Consider the following 26,189-nt stretch of genomic DNA (forward strand, 5'->3'; position numbering starts at 1 on the left):
ACCTTAAATTTAGGTCATATTTTATAATTATTACAAAACGTCGTATTTTTCTAAAATCCAAAAACAAATTCTTTTTATCACAATTAAGTTACAAGAAATCGAAACACTAACATTTATCAAATGATAAAATCTATTAAAAAACGTGTGCAGTGTATCCTACAACTTTATGTTAACATTTAGAAGAGAATACAATAAGGAATTAAACCATATAAAACAGTCTTCCATATTTAAATATTATGCTCGGACACCCTTCTTATAACAATCTGGGAGATCTCCTGAATGTTCCCTCGTCTCTTAGCTCCGCCTTATATGGTCGGTAGGCGGAGTATGGTTTCTTGTTGGGGTGTGACGTGGCGTAGTTCTCTCCGCCCTATATGGTCGGTATGCGGAGTATGGTTTCTTGTAAGGGGTGTGACGTGGCGTAGTTCTCTCCGAATTCGCCCCCTGCACTCGTTCAGCCAGGACTCATGAGAAGGTCGGATTCGATGCTGTGTGTCCTTCAGACGAGGATGTTTTGGTTAAGTATTCTCAGCCTCCGCTACAGCAGGTTTCCTCTTCTCCTTCTTACTGGTTGCCGTTTGGTCAGAGTGATCTAAAACAAAAATATATTTAAATATTTTGCTTTTATGTTTGTATTCCATAAACGTGGATAAACGAATAAACTGATCATCACACTAATCCCCAGGGAAGGTTTATTTAATGTCAAAATTTATTAACAATAGGCTTTAAGGGTGCTTCGCGCCCATCTTCTATTTAATTGTGAACATTCTATCTTTGTATCATAGTAAAACAATAACAAAAAATGTTAGTGGATTTTATAAAATTTAATTAAAATCGAATTTTGTTGGAGGTAAGTTATGAAATTTTTATCACCCATGAACCTTTCCTTCGGTCATGTGAGGTCCCACACAAAATAGGGGTCCAATCAGTTGAGCCGTTTTGGCGTTTATTCATTCAAACGATAAACAAAAACAAACAGACAAGGAAAGTATATTTATAAAAATATGACCCTCCGTATTTTAAAATCAGTGTTGATTAAATCTTAATTCTAATCGCAGAAAAAGAATTAAAACGTCTATTTTGAAGAGTGGAAACGGGTTTTGAAATATTTGATAGTTAAGGGATAGTCTAGATAAATTAACAAAAACAGACAAGTTCTTTCACCCATTTTCTACTGTTCACCCAAAAATTTCTAAAAACCATTTTTTCCTCAATTCAAAGACAAAATACTCATTTTTTAAAAACCCCTGAAATCAGTATGTTTATAACCTACTTGATAAAAATCTAAAAGTTATGAATTTCAAGACCGTTTAACATTAGCATTAATGTTTTGACATTCTCTAAGCGGACTTCTAACATCCTCATTGTAACCTTACTCCCCCTCTATAACCTACTCAACAGACCTACCTCCTATCCTTAACCTACTAATCAACCGACCTACCTCCCCTCCATAACCTGCAAATCAACCGACCTACCTCCCCTCTTTAACCTAGTCAACCGAACTACCTCCCATCTCCTCTCCATAACCTATTCAACAGACCTACCTTCCATCCTTAACCTACTAATCAACCGACCTACCTCCCCTCCATAACCTGGTAATCAATCGACCAACCTCCCCTCCATTTATACTTACTTATCAACCGACCAACCTCCCCTCCATTTATACCTACTTATCAACCGACCAACCTCCCCTCCATTTATACCTACTTATCAACCGACCAACCTCCCCTGTAACCTACCGTTTGTCCCGCAGGATATTCCTGTTTAGTGGATTGTTCCTTCTCCAAGAACCTTGTAGATATCCTGAACATAGTCCACAGCAAGCTGGGGATCTCCAATATCATCCTGAAAATCCGCGAAATTACATTTATTTTAATTACTAGCTGAAGGGTCCGGCGTTGCCCATGAAAAAAAAAGATTTTGAAAAAAAACTGGGAAAAAAAATATCGATTTTTTTTATCCTATAACACCCCCCGGCCACCCAAGAGTGCCCACAACAAATTTCAGCCCAATCGGTCCAGCCGTTTGGCCGGCTATACGCAACATATATAAATATTTTAATGTCTAGTTTAATTATATAGATTTGTATTACATCTAGTCTAGAAGTTCTTGAATGGGGTTGAACAAAAGTTATAGTAACTGAAAAGTCTAATTTATGACAAAAAATGCGAATTTAAATTTGACGGAACTTTTTGTAGTTTCAAGTTATTCTCCAATTTTAGAGTGACATGTCCCGAATCACAATGGTACCTCATTTATCTCGTTCATTATTATTAAATTTAAAGGTTAAAAAGGTATGGGAATCAAACATCCATTCAACATTTTTGAAATCAACTGACCTTGTCGATGTCCTCAATCTCTGGAACTGCGATATTTATTCCGGAGACGTAAATCTCCTACGCCTCGTCCTTCAAAACATACATCTTCTTATCTTCCTTCTTCAATTTCTCTTCAACCTGAACAATAAAAACAAATATATTTATTTTATATATTTTCCTAAAAAATCAACTCCCCTCTGTCCCTCTTCTTTGAAATCTTTTATATACTTACTAAGATAGGCATGAAAATCTGTAATTGGAGGGTCAGTTCAAATTTCTGCGAGTAAAAAAAATTCGGCGCCACATACTCCGATGTGGCTTGCTACAAATATCTTTTGTGAAATAAAATAAAAAATCTTATATTTTTGAACTTAATGAGTTTTCCTTGTCTCTGATATCTCCCAGAACACCCCTGGTTCCCCTGGGAGCAGGTTGAATATACTGTTTGCCGTCAATCTGTCCTCTATCATATTTATAGCTAGGTTGGAGACGGTCAACACACGGGCTCTGCTAGTTGGCATTTTTATTACTAAAAAAAGAGAGAAGTGATATAAATGGTCATTTCCTTAAAATATTTAAATTTTACATAAAATGACACAACGGTAAGTAAGCAATATAATAAGGGATGGCACAATTTATAATATAAAAATAATCAACAAATTTTCAATTTAGGCTTCCTAATAAAAAACAAAACAAANCCCGTGTCCCCCTCCTATCAATTTTGTACATAGGTCTGAAAGGAAGTGTCTTAACTTAACCTAACCCTTGGCCGCATCGCTCGGCCCCCTAGCCCATCCTAGCCACGGCGCTAGGCCCAGAAAGTGTCTTAACCTAACCTAACCCTAAATAACAAAAAAATAAATAATAAATTTGCTGAAAAATAAATGGTCATGTACAAAATTCGTTCCTGGGACAGACCCTTAAATCTTGAAACGATGGTTTAAAGTTTAATCTGATCGCGCGAAATTTTGTGTCTGAAAATAAACTGATCATGAAGCTGAACATGTTGATTTGTACCGATATATTAACCGACCTATTTATTATTATTTTCGTGAACACTTTTTCGGTTTCAAATTAACCTAAATAATTTGCAGGAAGAAGTCCAACGATCATGCTGCGAAATTGCTTTCTGCTTACAATAAACATTGAAAATTTAAATATCCTATAATCCTTCTCTTAAGTTTTCCGCGAAGAATTGCGTAATCAGAGGCCTCCTTCCTGCCGCCTGTGATAGGTCAGATATTCAATCATCTGTTAAATCTGACCAATGAGAGACAAGGTAACAGCTCTACCGCCAGAAGCCGTTCCTTCCATTTACAACAATGGCCGACAACTTGACGTCTTCTATATCGGTCGTCAAATGTACGGATAAATTATCTTTCTATTGAGACATCTACCGCATCTAACGGCCAACAAATCGTCCCAGAATTACGTAAACTACAGGGTGTCCCACATCATATTAGACCGTCAATGGGTCTAAAATTGCGATGGGCTAATAAGAAAATTGAATTAGAATAAATCAATTTGAAAAATAACATAAGGCTTATATAATAATTTTCTTGCGGAAAATGATAAGTTTTTCGAGTATTAAGGGTTTATTTTGTCGTTAAAGATTAGAGATAATCTAATATGATATGGGAAACTCTGTAGTACACCACTATCTGTAGAGATCATAGAGAGAACGGGCTCAATTGAAAAAAGCATTATGATTAAATGTCGTCTTTGAATATTTGACATTTTTAAATTATGTAACAGAATAACAAACATCGGTCGGTGAATATTTGTTTGAACTATTGAATTGGTCGTTGGGTTATATCAGGTTATGTCGGGTTATTCGGGTTACCTAACTGCAGTCTCATACATGGTCCAATCCACTTGGAATTGGTCAAGTTGTAGCAAAAATGCAAAATTCATATTGTATTTAAAGGAACTGTAACGGAAAAATGAAAAGGGGTACCTGCAAGTAACAATTTTGCGGAAATTAACAGGAAAGATTCCTGGGAATCCGCGGAAATTCCCAGGAATCTTTCGCAGAAAAATAGGTGAAACTGTCGACAGCTATTCCAAGGAATTTCTTATAACCCGGCCATTCCACGGAACCAATATGGCCTGAAGAATTTTTGTAACCCATTTGGAGAAAATTCTCATAACTCTATCCAAGGAATTTCTTGTAACCTGCAATTCCAGGAAATTTCTTGTTACCAATTCTGCAGAAAAATCGTCGAAAATGTCGACAAAGTTTGTGGAAATTCTTTGGAATTTTCAGAGAAAGTTTGTCGGAACCAATTCCAGGGATTTTCCTGGTAACTATTCCCAAGATTTTCTCAAGAGTTCCTCAGGAATCCTTTTTGAGAAAAGCGGAACTTGAAAGTTCTGTGATGAATTCCTGAGAAGTACTCAGGAATTTCCGGAGAAATTAACTTATTATAAGGTCTGTTTAAACTATATATTTGGTGTTCCTCATGTTCATATTGGACTACTGAATTCACAAGTTGAGTCTAAAAGTCGACTTCCATTCGTGAGTTTTCTAGCTATCACTGTACTAAATTTGTTTCATTTTAATAATATAGAATGATCTTCTGCTATGATAAAGGTAAAAATAACGCATATCTCATTTTCATAAAAAATGCCAAATATTTACGGAAAAAATTTTTCAGATTTCAATAAACAAAATTTTCTTCTCCAGTGGTATGGCAATTATATAAAAAAAATAAAACGAATTTGAATTTAAATTTTTTTCAAGCTTTTATCGAATTACAGTTTATACACGTTTAAGGCAAGCTTTTCTTTTGACAGCTTTCAATTGTTTCCATGTTTGTGTATCCTTGCTGTTTAACAGCTTTTGATATAAATCTAAGTAAATTTATTACTGTATTCATATACAGGGTGTCACACGAAATATGACGTAGCAAGACGACTTGAACGCCGTTTTAGACTTTTTATTATAAATTACTGCATTTTTTGTCAATAATCTAGTCTTAGTATTTCCAAAATGTACTTTGGTATTTTTTGTACTTTCAATATTACCCGAGATATGAAAATTTCGTTCAAATTTCGACAATTTTATTTTTTTAGCAAAATCAAAATCTTATTATCTCCAGATAATATCGACGGCATAAAAAGGCAGACCACATTATGGAAATCCCAGGAATAGGAGAATTTTATGGTTAATGTTTGCAGAATCATAAATGTTTAAGTAGGTTTAACGACTTAATTTGTCCCATGTAAATTCCAAGAACAAAACAACATTCCAGTCGATCTTGTTACCGTCATGTTTCATGGAACACCCTGTTTATGCGACGACGATTGTACAACAGGATGAAATTTTATAGGCTACAATCTTCGCAACGGCCTGTAAATTGTTCTGCCTATTAATAAAGGGGTTGCTTAGAGACTCCACATTTCAAGACGTTCTTTTAACTATTTTTTTTCTAAGATCACGGGAAAGAATTTGCCGACAAAAGTACATCATTAATATCTGTAGGAATAAATACTGCTAACTTAAGATTACATCATACATCATATCGTCAAAAACTAAACGCATATAAATATATAATTCTAATATAATTATTTTATTGATAAAATATATATTCTTATAGTATAAAAAAGCACTGATGCATCGATACAAAAATACAATTTAACAAAATACAAAATCGGGAACCTGTCAATTAAACTTGTTGGTTAATTCAAGTAAAACTTTGTAATGCAAAATGTTGACACTGTACATATAGGGCAGTGAAGCATTAATAACATTCTAGTATAAAATGTCGAATTTCAAGGGGTTAGTCGTCTTCAAACTTCAACATTGGTCGTCTTCATACTACTTTTCAAGGCAAGTAGTCTGCACAATAACAGCGGTCACCTAAATGATTAATTAAAAAAATTTGAAATTTTAACAGTTTGAAATAAACCCAACAAACCCAACGGGGCATTTCTTATGTTATTTTTAAGTCAGCCTTTTCTGGATTCCATCAGCAAAACTGTTGTAGTCATATATTTCATAAAATTTGCTTACCCTGTAGGGATCGCAGTTAGAGGATGGTCTTCGGTCCTCCAGGTATCCGTATCCTTGTTCAGCAACCTCCCTGGTCATAGAATTGTTAATTTTCGTTTGGGTTTACTTTTAAACTTGAAACAAAACTTCCAAGATTTTAAAATTGTTAAGTCTGCTTTTATTAATTTTTGCTTTTAATGGTAAAAGGATCCTAAAATGATTGTTAAAACACAATCGTTTTTGGATCGTTTTTGGATCGTTTTTGGATACATCTTCTGCCATGTTCAAAATTTTACATAGTATAAGAAAGAAAAGTGTTTAGAATAAACAATTTTACAAACATTTGCTTTTCTTACGCTTTGCCCAAAGTTGACCTGGAACGTAAATTTATGGGAAAAAATCGACCCAATGTACATGACTACCTGGGAATACGGATACTACAGCCTCTGTTAGCAACTCCAGCGGAGAAATCGTGAATAGACGAAGTCTCGTGGGCCCCGGTCAACCTACGCTCGTTATCCTCCACAAATAATTATGATAAAGGGACTGTGCGTGTAAATTACAGGAACCCACCATTTAACGAGTAGCAGATCCTTTTCAGATCCCTCTAGATCAAAGATAAGCGGGATTTAACTCCAAATTATTTATAATCTATTTGTACATTTATCTGCAGATACAATCAAAGGGAACCGTTGTGAATCGGACATGCGACGCGTTAAATGGAGAGTTATTTAAAAATACGCAACATTTAGGAAATATTTTATGACATCGCTTTAGCTGTTATAGAACTTTAACCAAGAAAAAATGTTCGGAAAATTTTGATATTATTTTAACATTTTTGTAAAAACTCTTTTACCTTTCCATCCCTAGGATCGTAAGCCCTAATATGCCTGATGTGATGCTTAGACATTTTATCAATAGCCTCCTCGATAGCTTTCATTCCTCCTGGTACTCTCATAGCTTCAGTTGAGAAGTTAGTATGAGCTCCGGCTCCGTTCCAGTCTCCAGTCATAGGTTTAGGATCTAGAGAGACAACCACTCCAAACTCTTCTGCTACCCTAGAAAAAGACAATAATTTTTTACAAGATCAAATAGAGTTCAACAGATGGTTACTAAAAACGGACTGTACGCGTAGCTTCAAGTGATCCTAAATGCAAAAATGCCTGATTTACAACATTACCCTTAAAAAAGCGTCGTCTGATCTGTAGCATGAATTATATATGCATGACTTTATTTATTTAATCTGTTAATTTTTATTTGTGGTTTTGCTTGTCAAGTAGCAATGGAGAAAACAACGGTATCATCCACAGTTTTGATCAAGGGTTGCATCAGTTTTATGTCGGGTATTGCCATTTGCATGGATGGTCACTTGACATTGCGCTTATAGTCCCTTTAAGCATTATAATTTATGTAAGAATAACCCGCAAACGATCTCTAGGTTGAATAAAGCCTTCTGCCTTGCATATAATCTTTTATGAAACTATTATGTGCTTTATCATTCTTTCTCACTTCATCGTGAATTTTATAATGAACGTGCTATAAAGTAATTATCATGCTATAAAGTTAAATTAGCAATATATTATAGCACGTGTGCTATAAAGTTTTGGTAGGTTTCCGGATTTTCTTCAAACAAATTAGGAAATTTTCAAAAAATTTTTTTCAATTGAAATAAAAATAAAATTGAAATCAACTTTATATATTTTCTTCTGCTATGTTTCAAAGCTTATTTGATCTAAAAATAGCCATTTCATAAAATTACCAGTAACACTATTATTTTGGCAGAACGTGCTATACAGTTTTGGTCTTAAATTTTCTCAATTTTGACAAAACAAGAACTAAAGTTTACTCTTTAAAGTTTCATTTTTCAAACTTCAAATAGAAAAATTTAAAAAGTTCAAAGACGACCTTTAATAATTCAACACTTATGATGGAAAACCAACGCTGATATCTTCCCCTATAAGTTGTTCAGATTAAGATCTAAATGGAACCTGGTGTAAATCGGAAGTGAATTAATAAAATTTAATTTTAACCTGTGCAAAATGTATCTAGCGACCCAGAGATCATCTCCCATATCAATTCCTTCTGTTGGTCCAACCTTGGGTTAAATAGTGGATCGATTAAAAGAAATTCATGATTGATCAAATGTAATCAATTATTATTAATTTTATTCCATTTTAATCAATTTTATTTACCCATTTATTTATACCCAAATATGATGCATTTTAGTCAAATCCCAATTGATCAATAATATTAAGTAAGTAATCATTGATCATCAAAATTAATGGTAATTTCATAGAGAAAAAGTGGTTGAAAAAGTGGTCATGTACAAAATTGAAAATCGTTCTCTAAGACGGACCCAAATTAATATAATTATAAAAGCAAAACAAACCGAATTAGACAAAATTAGAACACTGGAACTAACATTAGACCAGTTAAAAATAAAACCTGACATTTCTTCAATGATTAATAAAGCAAATAACCAAGGAAATGAGTCTTTCCCACAAACTCTGATTTGCTAATCCAAATATTTTTCCCCCCAATGGGATTGGGGGGATGAATGCAAGGGTAGGATAAGGATGGGGGGATGGAGTTGTAAAATAAACAAGATTAATCGAGTTTAAACTTGTTATACAAGTTTTAGACCAGACCATCGCTTGATTTCATTTATACAGGGTGTAATAATAAAATCTGAAAACATTTATAATTTCACTACACAGGGTGTCCTAATAAAAGCAGAAAACGTTTATAATTTCACGACACAGGGTATAAAAGAAGAAAACATTTATAATTTCAATGCACAGGATGTCCTAATAAAAGCAGAAAACATTTATAATTTCACGACACAGGGTATAAAAGCAGAAAACATTTATAATTTCACTACACAGGGTGTCCTAAAAAAAAGCAGAAAACATATATAATTTCACTACACAGGGTGTTCTAAAAAAAAGCAGAAAAAAATTTATAATTTCACTATCGAGAGTGTCCTGATAAAATCTGAAAACTTTTATGATTTTACTACACAGGGATATATCAATTTTAAAGTTTTTTTAAAAGCGGAAACGGTTTAAAAAATATGCGGAAACGGACCTAAAATATGGGAATCCCCTCAAAAATATTGGGAAATCCCTCGAAAATATTTTATTTAAATAAAGCGGAAATGGATCTAAAATTTTGGTAAATCGATCTAAGAAAAAAGAAAACTCCTCAAAATCTGACTTTAGAGGAATTTCCGAAAACTCTAAGAAATTGCGGAAAAATATCAAAACTGAGTAATTTGAAGGGTTTCTGCTAATTTTAGAATACTTTCCGTGTTAGCACGTTTCCATGTCACCCAGGGTGTCCTAATAAAACTGAAAATTTTATGATTTTTTTTACACAGGGTGTCCTAATAAAAACTGAAAACTTTTATGATTTTACTAAACAAGGTGTCCTAATTAAAGCTGAGCACATTTATGATGTCACTATACCAGTAAAAACAGAAGACATTAATGATTTCAATATACTGGATGTCCTAGTAAAAAGAAAAAACATTGTGTTTTCATTATAAAGGGTGTCCTAGTGAGAAAAAAAATTACGTAAATTTTTAACTAACCTGGAACTCCCATTGGGCGGGCATAACTTCAGCATTTGTACCAGATACCCTAAACAAAATTATTTTTTAGTAGAATAATCACACTTCTATAATTCAACTATGAAGCAAAAATCATAGAAGGGGGGGGGGAGAGTAGTTGGAATCCACCCCCCCCTGCTATATTAAACAAAAATTGCTGCCCAAACGGATAAGGGTTAAAACCTTAGAAACTTTGTATTTAAACAGGTTTCCTCATTGCGCAAGATTAATATAACATCCCTCCCCCCCTTCCTTCCCGGGGTTAGCGGGTGAAAAAGTCAATTTTAAACAATATTTTTCACCGAGATTGAGTAAATTGGGAAGGTTCGTGTTTTTGTTTGTTGAAATTAAGTTTTTTAAAGGCTTAGTTAATGATTATTTCTGAATTTAATATTTCATAAGATTTTAATCCAATATATTATCGAGTATAAGTGCAATTTCAAATGACCATATTCCATGAAAAAGGCAATGCCCGATTTACAACGGTACAAAAAAGTTTTTTTTTTCTAATCCAGTATGAATTATAAATAATTATTATAAAGGGGATGGTGGAGTTGGCACAACTAATTAGGCGTGCACCAAAAAAATTGGAAGATTTGAACCAAAAATGAAGGCAGGGCCCCCCCCCCCCTACATCAAATGTGCCAACTCCACCATCCCCTTTGAAAATTGATTATTTTAAATTATGTTCTCTCTGCTCCAGGAGATGTTATCAGAATAACACTTTTAAACTTAGAAAATCAACAATAGCTTCCATTTTATAGATCATGCAGATAGAGGTTTCAAGAGTACGTACATATCACTTAAATTTACGCTACCAGATTCTTTGAAGGAAAGAACATAATGAGGTCTAACGTAGAATTTCGAGGGGTGGAGGAGGGGGGCCACTAAAATTCTGGAATTATCTCTCCCCCCCCATCCCGCTTTCAATTTCTAGGAATTAAAAAATCAAGATATCGATATAAATAGGATAAGGGGGGGGGGAGTTAAAGTACACGTAAATCTTGAAAAATAAATCACCACCCTTCTTCCCCTCCCTCTAGTTAAATTCTAAGAATTACTAACTAATAAGTTCGAGATATGTGGGGTTAAAACAGGTTTTTTTTCATTATAAACATACAACATCATTTATTAGTTACAATTCCTACGATGATATGGGTAAATAGAAAAAGATGGGATGGGTAAATACATTAAATGGGATGGGTAAATAGATTTAGATGAGATGGGTAAATAGAAAAGATGGGATGGGTAAATAGAAAAAGAAAGGATGGGTAATTAGAAAAAGATGGGATGGGTAAATATATTTAGATGGGATGGGTAAATAGAAAAGATGGGATGGGTAAATAGAAAAAGATGGGATGGGTAAATATATTTAGATGAGATGGGTAAATAGAAAAAGATGGGATGGGTAAATAAATTAAATGGGATGGCTGAATAGATTTAGATGAGATGGGTAAATAGAAATAGATGGGATGGGTAAATATAAATAGATGGGATGGGTAAATATATTTAAATGGGATGGGTAAATATATTTAAATGGGATGAGTAAATAGAAAAAGATGGGATGGGTAAATATATTAAATGGGATGGGAAAATAGATTTAGATGAGATGGGTAAATAGATTTCAATGGGATGGGTAAATATATTTAAATGGAATGGGTAAATATATTTAAATGGAATGGGTAAATATATTTAAATGAGATGGGTAAATTTATTTAAATGAGATGGGTAAATATATTTAAATGAGATGGGTAAATATATTTAAATGGGATGGGTAAAGGGAAACAAATTTTATATTTGAAAAACCATTTTAAACATTTGTTTTGAACGAGATGCTTAAATTGTAATTGAAGTATTTTTTTTAAAAATAGTATGACATGGTAAATGAACAATATGTTTAAATATTTTACCTGGGCCAGAAGAGTGTACTCCTGTTCTATTCCAAACCAAGGGTGATCATCCTTAGCCTTGGTCATTATCTCAAGGCATTGCTACAACATAGAGCAAATTAAGACACGCCTACAATATCAAGAAAATTTAGAGGCGCCTACAATATCAAGAAAATTTAGAGGCGCCTACAATATCTAGAAAATTTAGACAAGCCTACAATATCTAGAAGATAAGACACGCTTAAAACAATAAAATTAAGAAAAGCCTACAATAATAAAATCAAGATACGCCTCATCCGACATCAGAAAAAGACACGCCTACAATCATAAAATTAAATCACGCCTATACACCAAGAAAGCAATCACGCTTACAACACCAAGAAAATTTTACACGCCCTAAATTAGGACACGACTAACTATAAGACAATTAAGACACAACTAACAATAAGACAATTAAGACGCGCCTAACAAAGACAATTAAGAAATGCCTAACTATAAGACAATTAAGACACGACTAACTATAAGACAATTAAGACAGGCCTAAATATAAAATAATTAAGACACGACTATACAACAAAACATTTTCGCCGCACCTAAATTTTACACGCTTAAACTGTTGAGAAATTTAAGACACGCCTACAATTCATAGAATGAGTTAAAACACGCCTACAATACATAGAATGAGTTAAGACAACCCTACATCATCAAGAAAATTAAAGCACAAAAAAAATTGAGACACTTCTTCAACAGAAAAATCAAGTCTTCAAGCTTACAAATTTAGAAACGCTATGGGGGTAAAAATTAAAAGTTAACGCAGACATTAAAAAAAGTATAAGTTCATGAAGAGAGGCATAAACAAATCAAAAACACATTTTAGAAACAAGAAAATCAAGAAATAAACATTTTAGAAACAGGAAAATCAAGGAATACACATTTTAGAAACAGGAAAATCAAGGAATACACATTTTAGAAACAGGAAAATCAAGGAATACACATTTTAGAAACAGGAAAATCAAGGAATACACATTTTAGAAACAGGAAAATCAAGGAATACACATTTTAGAAACAGGAAAATCAAGGAATACACATTTTAGAAACAGGAAAATCAAGGAATACACATTTTAGAAACAGGAAAATCAAGGAATACACATTTTAGAAACAGGAAAATCAAGGAATACACATTTTAGAAACAGGAAAATCAAGGAATACACATTTTAGAAACAGGAAAATCAAGGAATACACATTTTAGAAACAGGAAAATCAAGGAATACACATTTTAGAAACAGGAAAATCAAGGAATACACATTTTAGAAACAGGAAAATCAAGGAATACACATTTTAGAAACAGGAAAATCAAGGAATACACATTTTAGAAACAGGAAAATCAAGGAATACACATTTTAGAAACAGGAAAATCAAGGAATACACATTTTAGAAACAGGAAAATCAAGGAATACACATTTTAGAAACAGGAAAATCAAGGAATACACATTTTAGAAACAGGAAAATCAAGGAATACACATTTTAGAAACAGGAAAATCAAGGAATACACATTTTAGAAACAGGAAAATCAAGGAATACACATTTTAGAAACAGGAAAATCAAGGAATACACATTTTAGAAACAGGAAAATCAAGGAATACACATTTTAGAAACAGGAAAANCTAATATAGAAATAAAGAAAACTAATATAGAAAAGAAGACTGCATTAATTTTAAAGTTTTATATTTAAAGTTTTATATTTCTATATATTTAATTTGCTTCATTGAACGCTTATGTTTTTGTTTTTTTTCAAAATCGGGTTTAATGACAATCCGGAAAAGTGGTAAAGCCCTCTAAAGCTCTCAAATCCAACCATTAGGTCATGTAATAAGTTCTATCTATCTATCGTAGGCCCCAATAAACAATACCCATACGTATATTAAGTAATAAACCGCGAAATTCAATTTCGGAATTAAATATTTTAGCAATCAACGTCGATATAAATGAAACTATCAATCAAACCCATCTTTAAAACAAATTTGATAAAATATAAAAATTCTAATAAGAGAACTTTTGAGAAATATTTGACCTTTCTATGATTGGTATCAGTGGGTTCTTTGTTGTATTTATAAGTTTCACACATCACAAGGATATTGTCTCCTAGCCTGAAAAAAAACTCATTTAAAAAAATCTGTTCAGAGATGAAAACTATAGAATTATCATTTATTCCTGACTAGCCTGCAAGTCAAAAAGTCAAAAAGGTATGAAAAATGTTTAACTTTGTGACCTTGTTGCTCCTCTAATTTTGATTCCCCCCCAAGTATGAGAAAAGAAATTAATTTAAGCACATATTAGAGCTACAAAGGTTTTGTTATTCTCAATGGCTATTCAGAAAGAGGAGTAATTAATGAAAACATGTTATTTTCTAAGATAGGGTCACATCAACTAACTGTACATGGATAGATAATAAGATACAAAGCTACACAACGTGAAATAAACTTTTTACTTTTAAACATAAAAGCCACCTGAAGGGGTCAGGATAGATTTTGACCGGGTGGAGGTAGGTGTCAGAGTTCTTTCCTTCAGCCTGAAATATGTATCTATATACTAAAGCTCTTCGCTCATCAAAATATATACTTTGCTTGTCTGTCTGTTTTGGTGTTTGTCTGTTTGTTTGCAAACAATAAACGTCAACATAACGGCTGATGGTCGAATTTTTATAGTTGGCTAAACGGCTGAAATTTATTTTAGGGAACCCGGCCATGGGGCAAATCGTAATTTAATTTTTCATTGTGTTTTTTAAAATTCAACAGGCAAGAATAATAAACAAGGCGTTTTGGGCGCTTCGCGCCCATCTCATATTTCAATGGTGAACATTTTCTTTGTATATATTGTAGAACGAAACAAAAAAGCTGGTAGATTTTAAAAAAAAAATTTCGTGGATTTTTTTTAATGTAAATTGAATTTTGTTGAGATGTAAATATTTGAAATTTTGATCATTCATAAGCCTTCTCTGAAGACACGTGAAGTCTCGCACAAAATTTGGGCCCGATCGGTTCAGCCGTTTTGATGTCTATTGGATAAAAACAAACAGACAGCAGGCAAAGTACATAGATTAACGAACTAGGGAACCTTCATATGAAAAGTTGTATATCTTTACAAATTTGTTTCATGAAAACTAATTGAATTATATTTTTTTTGATTCTAATGTTTAGTCAAGCTTCCTAGACAATTGAATTCCGGAATTTTGCAGCAGAGGCAATGTAGAAAAGGAAATCTTTGGAAGATAGAAAAATGGCTATTTATTTTTTATTGTTAATCGGATAAAGGGTTAAACGGAACTTCGGACAGTTTTGAACTTTAAACATTTTGAATTCAGGGTCACTAAAAAATAGGCCAACAGTCCCTTTCACAAGAAATTCGTCCCTGATTTTTAAAACATTAAAATACAAAACTGTGCCAAATTCTGGAATGTGACATTAATATTTTAAGTTAATAGTTAATTTCTGTAATTCCGGAAAATTAAATCGGAAATACTAACATTAAGATTTTGTTATGTTATCGTTTTCGTTATTGTTGTTAATGCTGTTGTTATATCTATTATCATTGTTTTTGTTGTTGTTATAATTGCAGTTAATGTTGCTATAGTTGTAGTTAATATTGTTGCTATTGCTAATCTTGTTAATGTTGTTGTTGATGGTGTTGTTAATGTTGTTGTTAATGTTGTTGTTGATGGTGTTGTAGATTTTGTTGTTGATGTTGTTGTTAATGGTGTTGTTAATGCTGTTGTTATTTCTATTATCATTGTTTTTGTTGTTGTAGTTAATATTGTTGCTATTGCTAATCTTGTTAATGTTGTTGTTGATGGTGTTGTTAATGTTGTTGTTAATGTTGTTGTTAATGTTGTTGTTGATGATGTTGTAGATTTTGTTGTTGATGTTGTTGTTGAAATACTAACATTAAGATTTTGTTAAGTTATCGTTTTCGTTATTGTTGTTAATGCTGTTGTTATTTCTATAATCATTGTTGTTGTTATAATTGCAGTTAATGTTGCTATAGTTGTAGTTAATGTTGTTGCTATTGTTAATCTTGTTAATGTTGTTGTTGATGGTGTTGTAGATGTTGTTGTTGATGTTGTTGATGGCGTTGGGGATGTTGTTGTTGTTGGTGTTGTTATTAATCACCTGATAAGTTGAGCTTCCATCATAGTTCCAGATTGGTAGTTCAGAAACATCAGCTGGTTTCTTCTCTAAGGTCTTAGTTTTAGCCCTTAAACCTTCTCCTGTTCCATCTATCCAGATATACAGGGCTTGAACCCTGAATAAAAAAAACTTAAAATAATTTTGGAAAGAAATTTCAATGTATTTCGCACAATATCAAACCAAATTTGTGAGTTAAAGGTTCACACAATGTTCTAAATTTCAAAAACTTTTGTTATTTTGATTTTTGATATAACGAACAAAAGTAATGGTTTCTTCTAATAGTGCACTATAAAAATATTCAGTAACAGTTTACACTGCTTTTGATTTGAACAAATAATAAGATGGAGATGTAAAAGTTTTCTTATTCGATATAAATATGTATTATTTAATTCCCTTGACAACCTTTGATCCTAAAATATGTATTATTTAATTCCCTTGACAACCTTTGATCCTAAAATATACTTAGATGTTTCAGCCTGAAAAGATAATTTTGTTTATCTTCGATAATTTTATTTTTAAAAGAAATATGCAGATTCATTTCTGCAAAGATTTTTTATATTTAACGTGGGTGAAATAAATTAGTTGAGTTTAATTACGTTTGGGTTGAGTTTGGGCTGAATTTGGGTTGAGTTTCGGTTGAGTTTCGATCATTACGTTTGAGTTGAGTTTGGGTTGAATTTGGGTTGAGTTTAGGTTGAATTAGGGTTGAGTTTGGTTGAGTTTCGATTAAGTTACGGTCATGTTACGTTCAAGTTACGGTCAAGTTACGGTCAAGTTACAGTCAAGTTATGGTCAAGTTTCGGTCAAGTTTCGGTCAAGTTTCGGTCAAGCTTCGGTCAAGTCTCGGTCGAGTCTCGGTCGAGTCTCGGTCGAGTTTGGTCGAGTTTTGGTCGAGTTCCGGTCGAGTTTCGATCGAGTTTCGGTCGAGTTTTGGTCAAGTTTTGTTCGGGTCGAGTAGTTGAGTTTAGGTTAGGTTTAGGTTAGGTTTAGGTTAAGTTTAGGTCGAGTTTACGTCGAGTTTAGGTTAAGTTTAGGTCGAGTTTACGTCGAGTTTAGGTTAAGTTTAGGCTAAGTTTAGGCTCAGTTTAGGCTCAGTTTAGGCTAAGTTTAGGCTAAGTTTAGGCTAAGTTTAGGCTAAGTTTAGGCTAAGTTTAGGCTAAGTTTAGGCTAAGTTTAGGCTAAGTTTAGGTTAAGTTTAGGTTAAGTTTAGGTTAAGTTTAGGTTAAGTTTAGGTTAAGTTTAGGTTAAGTTTAGGTCGAGTTTAGGTTAAGTTTAGGCTAAGTTTATGTTGAGTTTAGTTTAAGTTTAGGTTAAGTTTAGATTCAATCAAGATTATTTTAGGTTCTGAGTATAAAAACTGTTTTTATTACTGCAATGTTAGAATATTTACTATGAGAAATATTGTTTACCTCCCACCCTGGGGCAAATCCAGGAACTTTTTTAGAACCAACTTGTCAGTTTGGGCGTTGTTGTTCTGCATGATGCTGAAAAAAATTCAAAATTATTTGAAGATATAAAAACATTGAGGTTTTGATCCTTTTACAAAACAAATTCGCTTTAAAGATTTTTCCACAAACATTTCTTGTTATCTGATTTATTTCTTGACGAAATCTTAAGAATGGTTTAGATGAACATGTAAATTAAAAGACAATTTCTGAACCTCATCAAGGTTTAAGAAATAATAAAGAAGGAGTTATATGAGTGTACAAGGACATTTGATGGAATACTACAGATAAATAATTATCATCTTATCTCTTAACTTTCATATGTTGAGAGTAGGGTTTCCATTTTTCCGGAATAAATTTTAGCTCAATGTTAAACAGGAAAGCAATGTTAAAACATTAAAATTTACAGTTACAGTTTTCACTTTCTCTACAATATTTTTGACAAATTAGTTTTTATTTTTCAGGAGGGTCATCGAATAGGCTAGCCCCCTCCGTATTTGATCAGGATGGGATAAAATGAACCATATAAAGAAGAGTTTGTAAAAACTAGGCTTTACAATGGTGAATTAAAAAACAAACATTTTTGCCGCACAAACTTTTAGATTAAAGTTATGACTTTAAATGGTTCTTTGAACATGAGACTCGATGATTACGTAGGGCATATACTTTAGATTTTTGGGACAAAAAATCGTCCGGGAAATTGTTCCGGAATTCCGGATTTCCGGGACCTTTCCCCAAATGGAAATTGAAAAAAGTTCCAAAACATTTCCGTAGGTAAGCATAACCCGGAATTCTGGTGGAAACCCTAATTGAGAGTAAACTGACAATATATATATATATTTAAACTCGTCTCCAGGCAACTTTAAACAAACACTTTTTTGTGGTTAACATGGAAAATTTTGATATATTAAAAAACATTATTCTCCAAAAGTTGTTCTTTTGGTAAAAATGTTGTCCTGAAAATGTTGTCCTGAAAATGTTGTCCTGAAAATGTTGTCCTGAAAATGTTGTCCTGAAAATGTTGTCCTGAAAATGTTGTCCTGAAAATTTGTGTCAAAATTTTATTTTTAATAATTTGAACGTTTAACTCAATTTTTATTTATTTACTATATTCTCAAACTTTAAATGAGTTTCTTCAAAGTCTAAAACCTTAATAATTGTATGAATTCTTTTTTGTTCTGTTTTACAGCGAAAAAAAAGAAAAATTCACTTATAAGAAAAACACTACTAGACATTCAAAGATGTCAAAGTGATTTAGAGTTTATAAAATGCTAAATGTACACAATTCAGTACATTTGTGTACAAGTGTACAACTATTTTAATTCGTGTACTTTGTTCAGTAGATTTGTAGAGTCCAAAACTTTAGGGTTATCAAAACAGAATAAAATTGCCAAGTAAATATAATTATTTAAAAATCCGGTAAAATGTTCGCTGAAAATGAGTAAACGTCTAATTCAATTTGGAATTGGAAACCCTACGGTTTGAGTCCGTCCTTGGGTGAAGGATTTCACCGAATGAAAAGATTACCGTAATATGACCTCAGAATATGAAATAATTATAATGAAAATGAATTTTTCTGTTTATGTAGCACTACTACTAGCCACTTAATAACTTAATTTGAGACATTTTAAAAGAATTGTTAAAAAAATTAAACAAGTTTTATTGTAGTGTAACAAATAAACACTAAACTGTATGACGACTTTTCCCAATTACTTAAATATGTAATATGTGAATTTTTAGTTTTTCAATTTTAAAACAAAACCCTTAAGAACATATGGGTTTGGCTCAAATATAATCGATCTGAAATGTAAAAGAACTTCCTAAAGTTAGTTAAAAATAGCATTCCAATAATAAATTTTTCTAAAAATCCTCGGAAATCATTGCACAGTGTAAACTTACGTTACTCTGTACTCTAACTGATAATCTAGACGACTACTAGGTATTGAAGAAGAATTGATGAAGAAAGGGTAAATTGCCCGTCAATTATAATCATATAAATCGATTTTTTGCTTTCACAGCAAATAATTGTTTGCTGACAAGCAAATGAATATCAACCAAAATTAAATATCAAGCAAAATAAAATATCAACCAAAATCAAATACCAACCAAAATCAAATATCAACTAAAATCAAATATCAACAAAAATCAAATATCAACTAAAATCAAATATCAACTAAAATCAAATATCAACCAAAATCAAATAACAACTAAAATCAAATATCAACTAAAATCAAATATCAACTAAAATCAAATATCAACCAAAATCAAATATCAACCAAAATCAAATATCAACTACAATTTAATAGCCCTATTACTAAAGAAGTTATTTCGATTCACTAATTTACTGATAAATACTTTTTTCAAAAAACAAGACTGCTTTATAATGAGGATTTTTTTGGTTTCTAAAGAAGGAAAAACAGCACGTTTTCCCCAAGAACTAGCAGCCTTACATATAAGGATATTTATGCAACAAGCCATTCATTGACACGAGGAAAATGTGCAAAATTGCAGCGTCAAACGTGACGCAAGATGGCAACTATTACTAAGCGTTTTGCACAATTGTTCCAATACTGCATTCAGACGTTTTTTTTTAAAGGTTGATAAACAAGTCAGTTTTTTTAAAAGATGCATTTGCACTTTGCAGTATATTAGATTGATGTGAATAATTGCTATCGCCTTGATGTTTTTTAATTTCCAGAAAAAATAATTCATTAGATTTACTTACAATGTACTTATGATAAAGTACATTAGATTTACTTACAATGTACTTATGATACAGTACATTAGATTTACTTACAATGTACTTATGATACAGTACATTAGATTTGCTTACAATGTACTTATGATACAGTATATTAGATTTACTTACAATGTACTTATGATACAGTACATTAGATTTACTTACAATGTACTTATGATACAGTACATTAGATTTACTTTCAATGTACTTATGGTACAGTACATTAATCTGCAGGATTGTGACCAATTGTTGTCTCTTGAGAAAGTTGAAATAATGATTTTGATTTATTATATTTTTATATTTTTACTACAGTGAAACCCTTAATAACGAATACATCGAAAGAATCAATCAAATGTCGTATTCTTCACTTTCTGATGATGGAATGTTGCAGATATTTAGGTTTTTAATTAAATGATTATATGGAACTCTTTAAAACTGTTCCCACATATTCATGGCTATTTATTTTGCAAATATCCCCCCCCCCCACACACAATTTAAGGGTGCTTGATAAGAAACAAATCATTCGCTATTGATAATATAATATTTACAAACAAAAAGAAATATTTGTCATGCAACATCTTTTTATCAGATATAGACAGCAATCATTATTATTGGGTTATACAAAGAATTGTAACTTTTTCTTCCCCTTAATCATACATGATAAAATGGTAAATGAAGACAACTTCTCTAAATATACAGTGCTCCCCAAAATAAAATGGTAAGCATTGGCGACTTCTCAAAATATACAGTGCTTCCCTAAATAAAATAACAAGCATTGAAAACTTCTTATAAATATACAGTGCTCCCCAAAATAAGATGGTAAGCATAGACGACTTCTCAGAAATATTCAGTGCTCCCCGAAATGATATGGAAAGTGAAGACGACTTCTAATAAATATACAGTGCTCCTCAAAATAATATGGCAAGAATATACGACTTCTCTTAAATATTCAGTGCTCCCCAAAATAATATAGTAAATAAAGACGACTTCTCATAAATATAGTGCTTCCCAAAACTATATGGTAAGCATAGAAGACTGCTCATAAATATACAGAGCTCCTCAAAATAATATGGTAAGTGATGATGACTTTTCATAAATATACAGTGCTTCTTGAAAAATAGATTGCATATTAAAGAAAAGTCGTCTTCACATCACCCTTTTGTTACCGTGTATTTATTAAAAGCCACCAATCTTTACCATTCAATTTTGGGAAGCACTGTTTATTTAATACAAGTCGTCTTTATTTTCCACTTTATTTTGGAGAGCACTTAATATTTAAGAGAAGTCATCTATTCCTACTATATTTTTTGAGGGGAGCACTGTTTATTTATAAGAAGTCGTCTTCATTTTCCATATCATTTTGGGAAGCACTGTATATTCTGAAAAGTCGCCAATACTTACCATTTTATTTTGGGAAGCACTATATATTTAGGAGAAGTTGTCTTCATTTACCATTTTATCACGTATGATTATGTCCCTTTTCCACGTACTGCACCTAATAACAATGATCAGTGTAGTTGATTAACCTAAATACACACGTCAGAATCTAGCGTACATTTTCCTCCAAATGTCCTGACGGGGCCACTTTTGTATGCAGGGTCACTTTAAACTATGCTTACATTCCCTTTCAAATTGTTAGGCTGGAATATATCTTTTTTTAAATGATTTAATTTTAAAACAAACATTGTTTTATCACAAAACAATGCCTAAAGCTGTAGTTAGCAAGGTGTAACCTTAACATTTGTATTTAAGTCAATGCATTTATTGTTGTTTTTTTGTTGCACCAAGTGCATTAATTTGCAAATTTTGCTGACAAGCTTTGCAGTCTCACAATATATAGTATAGGCTGGGCAAAACTGCATTTATCCAGATTTAGAACAAGACGATTCTGCACCAGGAGGTCGAGGACTACAGGTAAGTGCTCCAGACGAAAACAAAGGGCAAACCTCTGAAAATCCTTTCTAACCTGATGTTAACCTTTCACTAGGTCCAGTTTAAAAAAAAAAAACTGTGCAACCGTATGAATTGTTTGTGAAATCTCAAAGGTTTGGTAACGAGTTTCTATCAGGCCTGGTCACAATGTTCATCAGTGGTAATCCCCGCAAGGATTCCATGATCCATCTGGTTTAGGAACCATTTGGAAATCTTTTGGAACTCTTCCTTGGCGGCTGCCAATTTCACCTGATCCATCTTGATCACATGCTTAATCTGGTGGTCTGGGAGTTGACCAGGGAGGCAAGGATTCCAAGCAGCAGGATATTTGTCAATATCAGCGGCAAGCTTGGAGATTGAGGCAATGGCGGAGTCGGTGGGTGAAAACAGAGGAATAGCAAAAGGTTTCAACAAGGAGTGTTGAATAACTTGACCTCTGGCTGGGTCCGCCAGGAAATCAAATTCAGCCAAAAAATCTGCTCCAAGAATAGGATTATCCATGGCGGCTAGCAAGAACGGAAATAGAGATATATGAGTAAACCGTTGACGGGCAGGCTGCTTAATTTCTCCTCCTCCTGTAGGCTCTCTTGAAACTGAAAGGAGGACGGCAATTATTATCCCCAGTGCCAAAACATTTGTGGACATAATACTCTCTGGAGCTAATTAGCAGGACCTGGAGTCTTGCTGCTCCCATGTCCACAAGCATGGGACGCAGAGGAGGGGGTCTGCTGGTTGAACCCAACGAGCGTACCAATAACTTGTCTGCTTGCAAGGGATTTTTAAAACCCTTGGCAACTAGATATTGCATCTCATCTCAACTGGTAATCATTACAGGAATAGGTCAAGAAATAAACTACCTGGAACCTCGTTTTCAGGGAGAAGAGCTATCATGGCTCCAATCAGTGAAGTAGGTCGATGGCCTCCTAACCCAGGGTGATGAATGAGTTTCGTCACTCTCTGCCAGTGTGTCAGAGTATAGGACAAGACCAATTTGGCCTTGAGGTCCTCGTAGGGGGTAGAAGACTAGGATGCGGAGCTCATGATCAGGCTTCTGACAGAGACCATGATGTTTTGTGGCAGCTTCTGAACAACATGGTTGTGTTTTGTATGCGAATGAGTAACCTGAGCATTTCTATATGTGGATTCAGTGTGCTTGAACCAGAGCTCAGGGTCCTTGATCCAAAAAACTGGAAGCTTGACAGCAATCTTGGTGATGTACTCAGTCAAGATGGAAACTTCTACGGTTATGATGATGCAGATTTTTGCTATAATTAACGAAACAGATCACTGACTGTTCGGAGTCGGGTCACCAATATAGAGGTCTTGAGGATGGTCTCAAAAAAACGAGGCTAGACTTGATTCCGTGTAATATATATTTCTTCATAGTAATACAAGATAACTCTAAAAACAGTCTTCAATATTACACGACTAAAACTATATAGATATATTTGGTTTGGCGAATCAGAGGACGGAAGCTGTGGAAATATAGTCTTCCACAATTATAATAATAATAAAAATAGAATTTTTTAATTCGAAGTTTTAATTTTTTTTTTGATTTTTGAAAGAACACTTTCGATTTTTGAAGTGAGAAGTAATAGATCTAAGGAGGGTGGCCACGGAGAACTCAAGGATTCCACAAAAAAAAGTGAATAAAGACCAAATTTATAAGTATTTCCAAAATGCATAGTCTGGCTTTTTTATGTTTTTGAAATAAGCAGAGATAGAAAACCTTTAGTTCAGTTATGATCAATGTTAATTTGATAGATTTTTCGTGGGACACCACACGCATACATATATATAATTATATATATACATATATATACATCGTGGGACACCACACGCATACCTTTATATATATTTATATACATATATATACATATACTAGAAATTCAAGGCGCCCTTCTTTCTAGGCTTTTAGGGCGCTTCGCGCCCATCTTCTATTTAAATTGTGAACATGTTCTTTTTGTTTACAATTAAAAACCTCTAAAACACAAATTTTTAAAATTTCAATCATTCATAACCTTCGCTGGGGTCCCTAGATGTCCCACAAAAAATTTGGGCCCGATCGGTTCAGCCGTTTTGACGTTTATTGGATACAAACAGACAGACAGACAAACAAAATAATAATAATAATAATAATAAATAGACAAAAAATACTTTCTCGGTTTCGTTAAAAATAAAGACAAAGAATTTCTTGCAATTTTCGAAATGTGATAACCTTGATATTTAATTCTACAGTGAGCACATGCAAATTTTGGTATATGAAGACGATTATTAGACTCAAATTAAGACTTTAAAAAGTCCAATAGACATGAGAGACAGCAGTTGTGTAGCGTAATCAGGCCCATTTCACTCAATAGGTGATTTAATTATTATTTGAACTTATTGCTTTTTAGGAACATAAACTACACTATAAGCACTGTTTTCATGTCGTCTTCCAATTCAGCAGTTTTCTGCTTCTCGCTGTAGTGAATCGAGCTTTTGTAATATATGTTTATTTGATATTGTAAATGTAAAGTAAGCACCAAACACTCAAGAATAGGAAGACGACTTTCCGTTTAGACTTTAAAAATTGTCCAAAATACATGAGAGACAGCAACTGTGTAGTGTTAACAGGTCCATTTCACTCAATCAGTCTTTAACTTCTTGGTGGAACAATTTGCTTTTTTTGCAACATAAAATGTTTTTGTTTTATGTTTTTATGTTATCTTCCAATTCCACAGTTTTTATAATATGTTTATTTAGTAAATATTTGAAAATTACTTACATTCCCGCCATTTCCTTTCTCTAGCCTGGGAATATTTTAAATCCTGAAAAAAACTCCAATTAAACAATTTGTTTGTACTTTCTTATCAAACTTGCAGTTTATCCAAGACAGATTGCAAACAATTCACTTTAAAGGGACTGCTGGTGACATTTACCCTTGACATGACTTTAGAGACGATTATTAAGGTTCATTTTTTTTCCGTTATATTAAAGGGACTGTAAGTGTAATTTCTAGTGACTCTTTATGCAAAGAGAGGGATGTCTAATTTACAACGGTACCCTTTATAACCTTAAAAACCTTTCACTCGAGGGCAGAGCAATCTGTGTGGATATCTCTCAAATGATGTTCAAATTTTAAACTGAAATGTACGCTGGCGTACATTGTGAACTCAACACAGCTGACGTTACATTCCTTCAAAAATCCCGAGGCTGTTTTCAAAAATTCAATATAGGTCTTAATTTTCGAAATATAGTTGGTGGAAGCCTTGAACCAAACCAGATTGGAAATAAAACGATAAACACAATTTTTTAGTAAATATATTTCGACATTTCTGTGCAGTTCATTTATTTATTTATTTATTGGTAACTGTTGTAAAAATGAAAGATTCACTGGAAATTACGCCTAAAATACCTTTCTTTCAAGTTTCGTGCATTTAGATTTTTGCAAAATATATAAAGGTAAATAAATAATAATAATCAGCTCTATTGATGTTAGATGAAAATATAAGAATATGGGTGGCTGGGGGGGGGGCTATTGGGGTTAAGCCCCCCCCCCTAGAAAATATTCGTCACTGGAAAACATTGTAATTATTTGCAATTGATTTCTTTGCATAATAATTTTGTTTATTATTTAAATTACAATAAAGTTCAAATCTGCTGGCAATACGAAAGGATAATTAAGCAACAGATTTTTAACAATTTAAGTTACGACAATATGTCTTGCCCTCACGTTGAACTTTTTTACAATCTCAATTTTTCTGTTTATTTTTCATAAATATTATTTTGTTGACATTTTTTATATTCTCTAATTTATGATTACACTGTGATCAAAGAACGAGTAAAGGCCCAAAAGTTTTTAAGTTTTTGACCTTGACCAATCATACCAAATGTTAACGCACTTGGGTTAAACACTTTCATGCACAAAAAGTACATTAATTAATGCGTAAATCTTAAGAAATGGAGTATGAAGGTTATGAAGGCAATCTTATTAGGCATTAGGTAAATTCCCAAACGCATTTTCCCAAGGGCGACTTCCCGAGTATCAATTTCCCAAGTGAAACTTCACAAATGTGCAATTTCCCAAGCGGCAAC

At 32.8% G+C, this 26,189-nt stretch overlaps 1 protein-coding gene across 1 annotated transcript; it reads right to left on the reverse strand.

Annotated features, from left to right (window-relative positions):
* Window positions 1-5,885: 5,885 nt before the first annotated feature.
* On the reverse strand, window positions 5,886-24,922 carry LOC111714737 (glutamine synthetase 2 cytoplasmic). The gene is made up of 12 exons (XM_023489901.1): window positions 24,880-24,922; window positions 17,405-17,479; window positions 15,978-16,110; window positions 14,319-14,380; window positions 13,883-13,958; window positions 11,752-11,913; window positions 9,905-9,967; window positions 8,343-8,407; window positions 7,169-7,370; window positions 6,735-6,832; window positions 6,334-6,403; window positions 5,886-6,180 (listed from the first exon to the last, which is right to left on the reverse strand). The coding sequence occupies exons 1-12, from the start codon at window positions 24,888-24,890 to the stop codon at window positions 6,139-6,141; spliced, it is 1,059 nt and encodes a 352-aa protein (XP_023345669.1). The 5' UTR covers window positions 24,891-24,922; the 3' UTR covers window positions 5,886-6,138.
* Between the last annotated feature and the right edge of the window lie 1,267 nt (window positions 24,923-26,189).

The sequence above is a fragment of the Eurytemora carolleeae genome, unplaced genomic scaffold, assembly GCF_000591075.1.
Source record: "Eurytemora carolleeae unplaced genomic scaffold, Eaff_2.0 scaffold1639, whole genome shotgun sequence".
In the NCBI taxonomy this organism is placed as follows: domain Eukaryota; kingdom Metazoa; phylum Arthropoda; class Copepoda; order Calanoida; family Temoridae; genus Eurytemora; species Eurytemora carolleeae.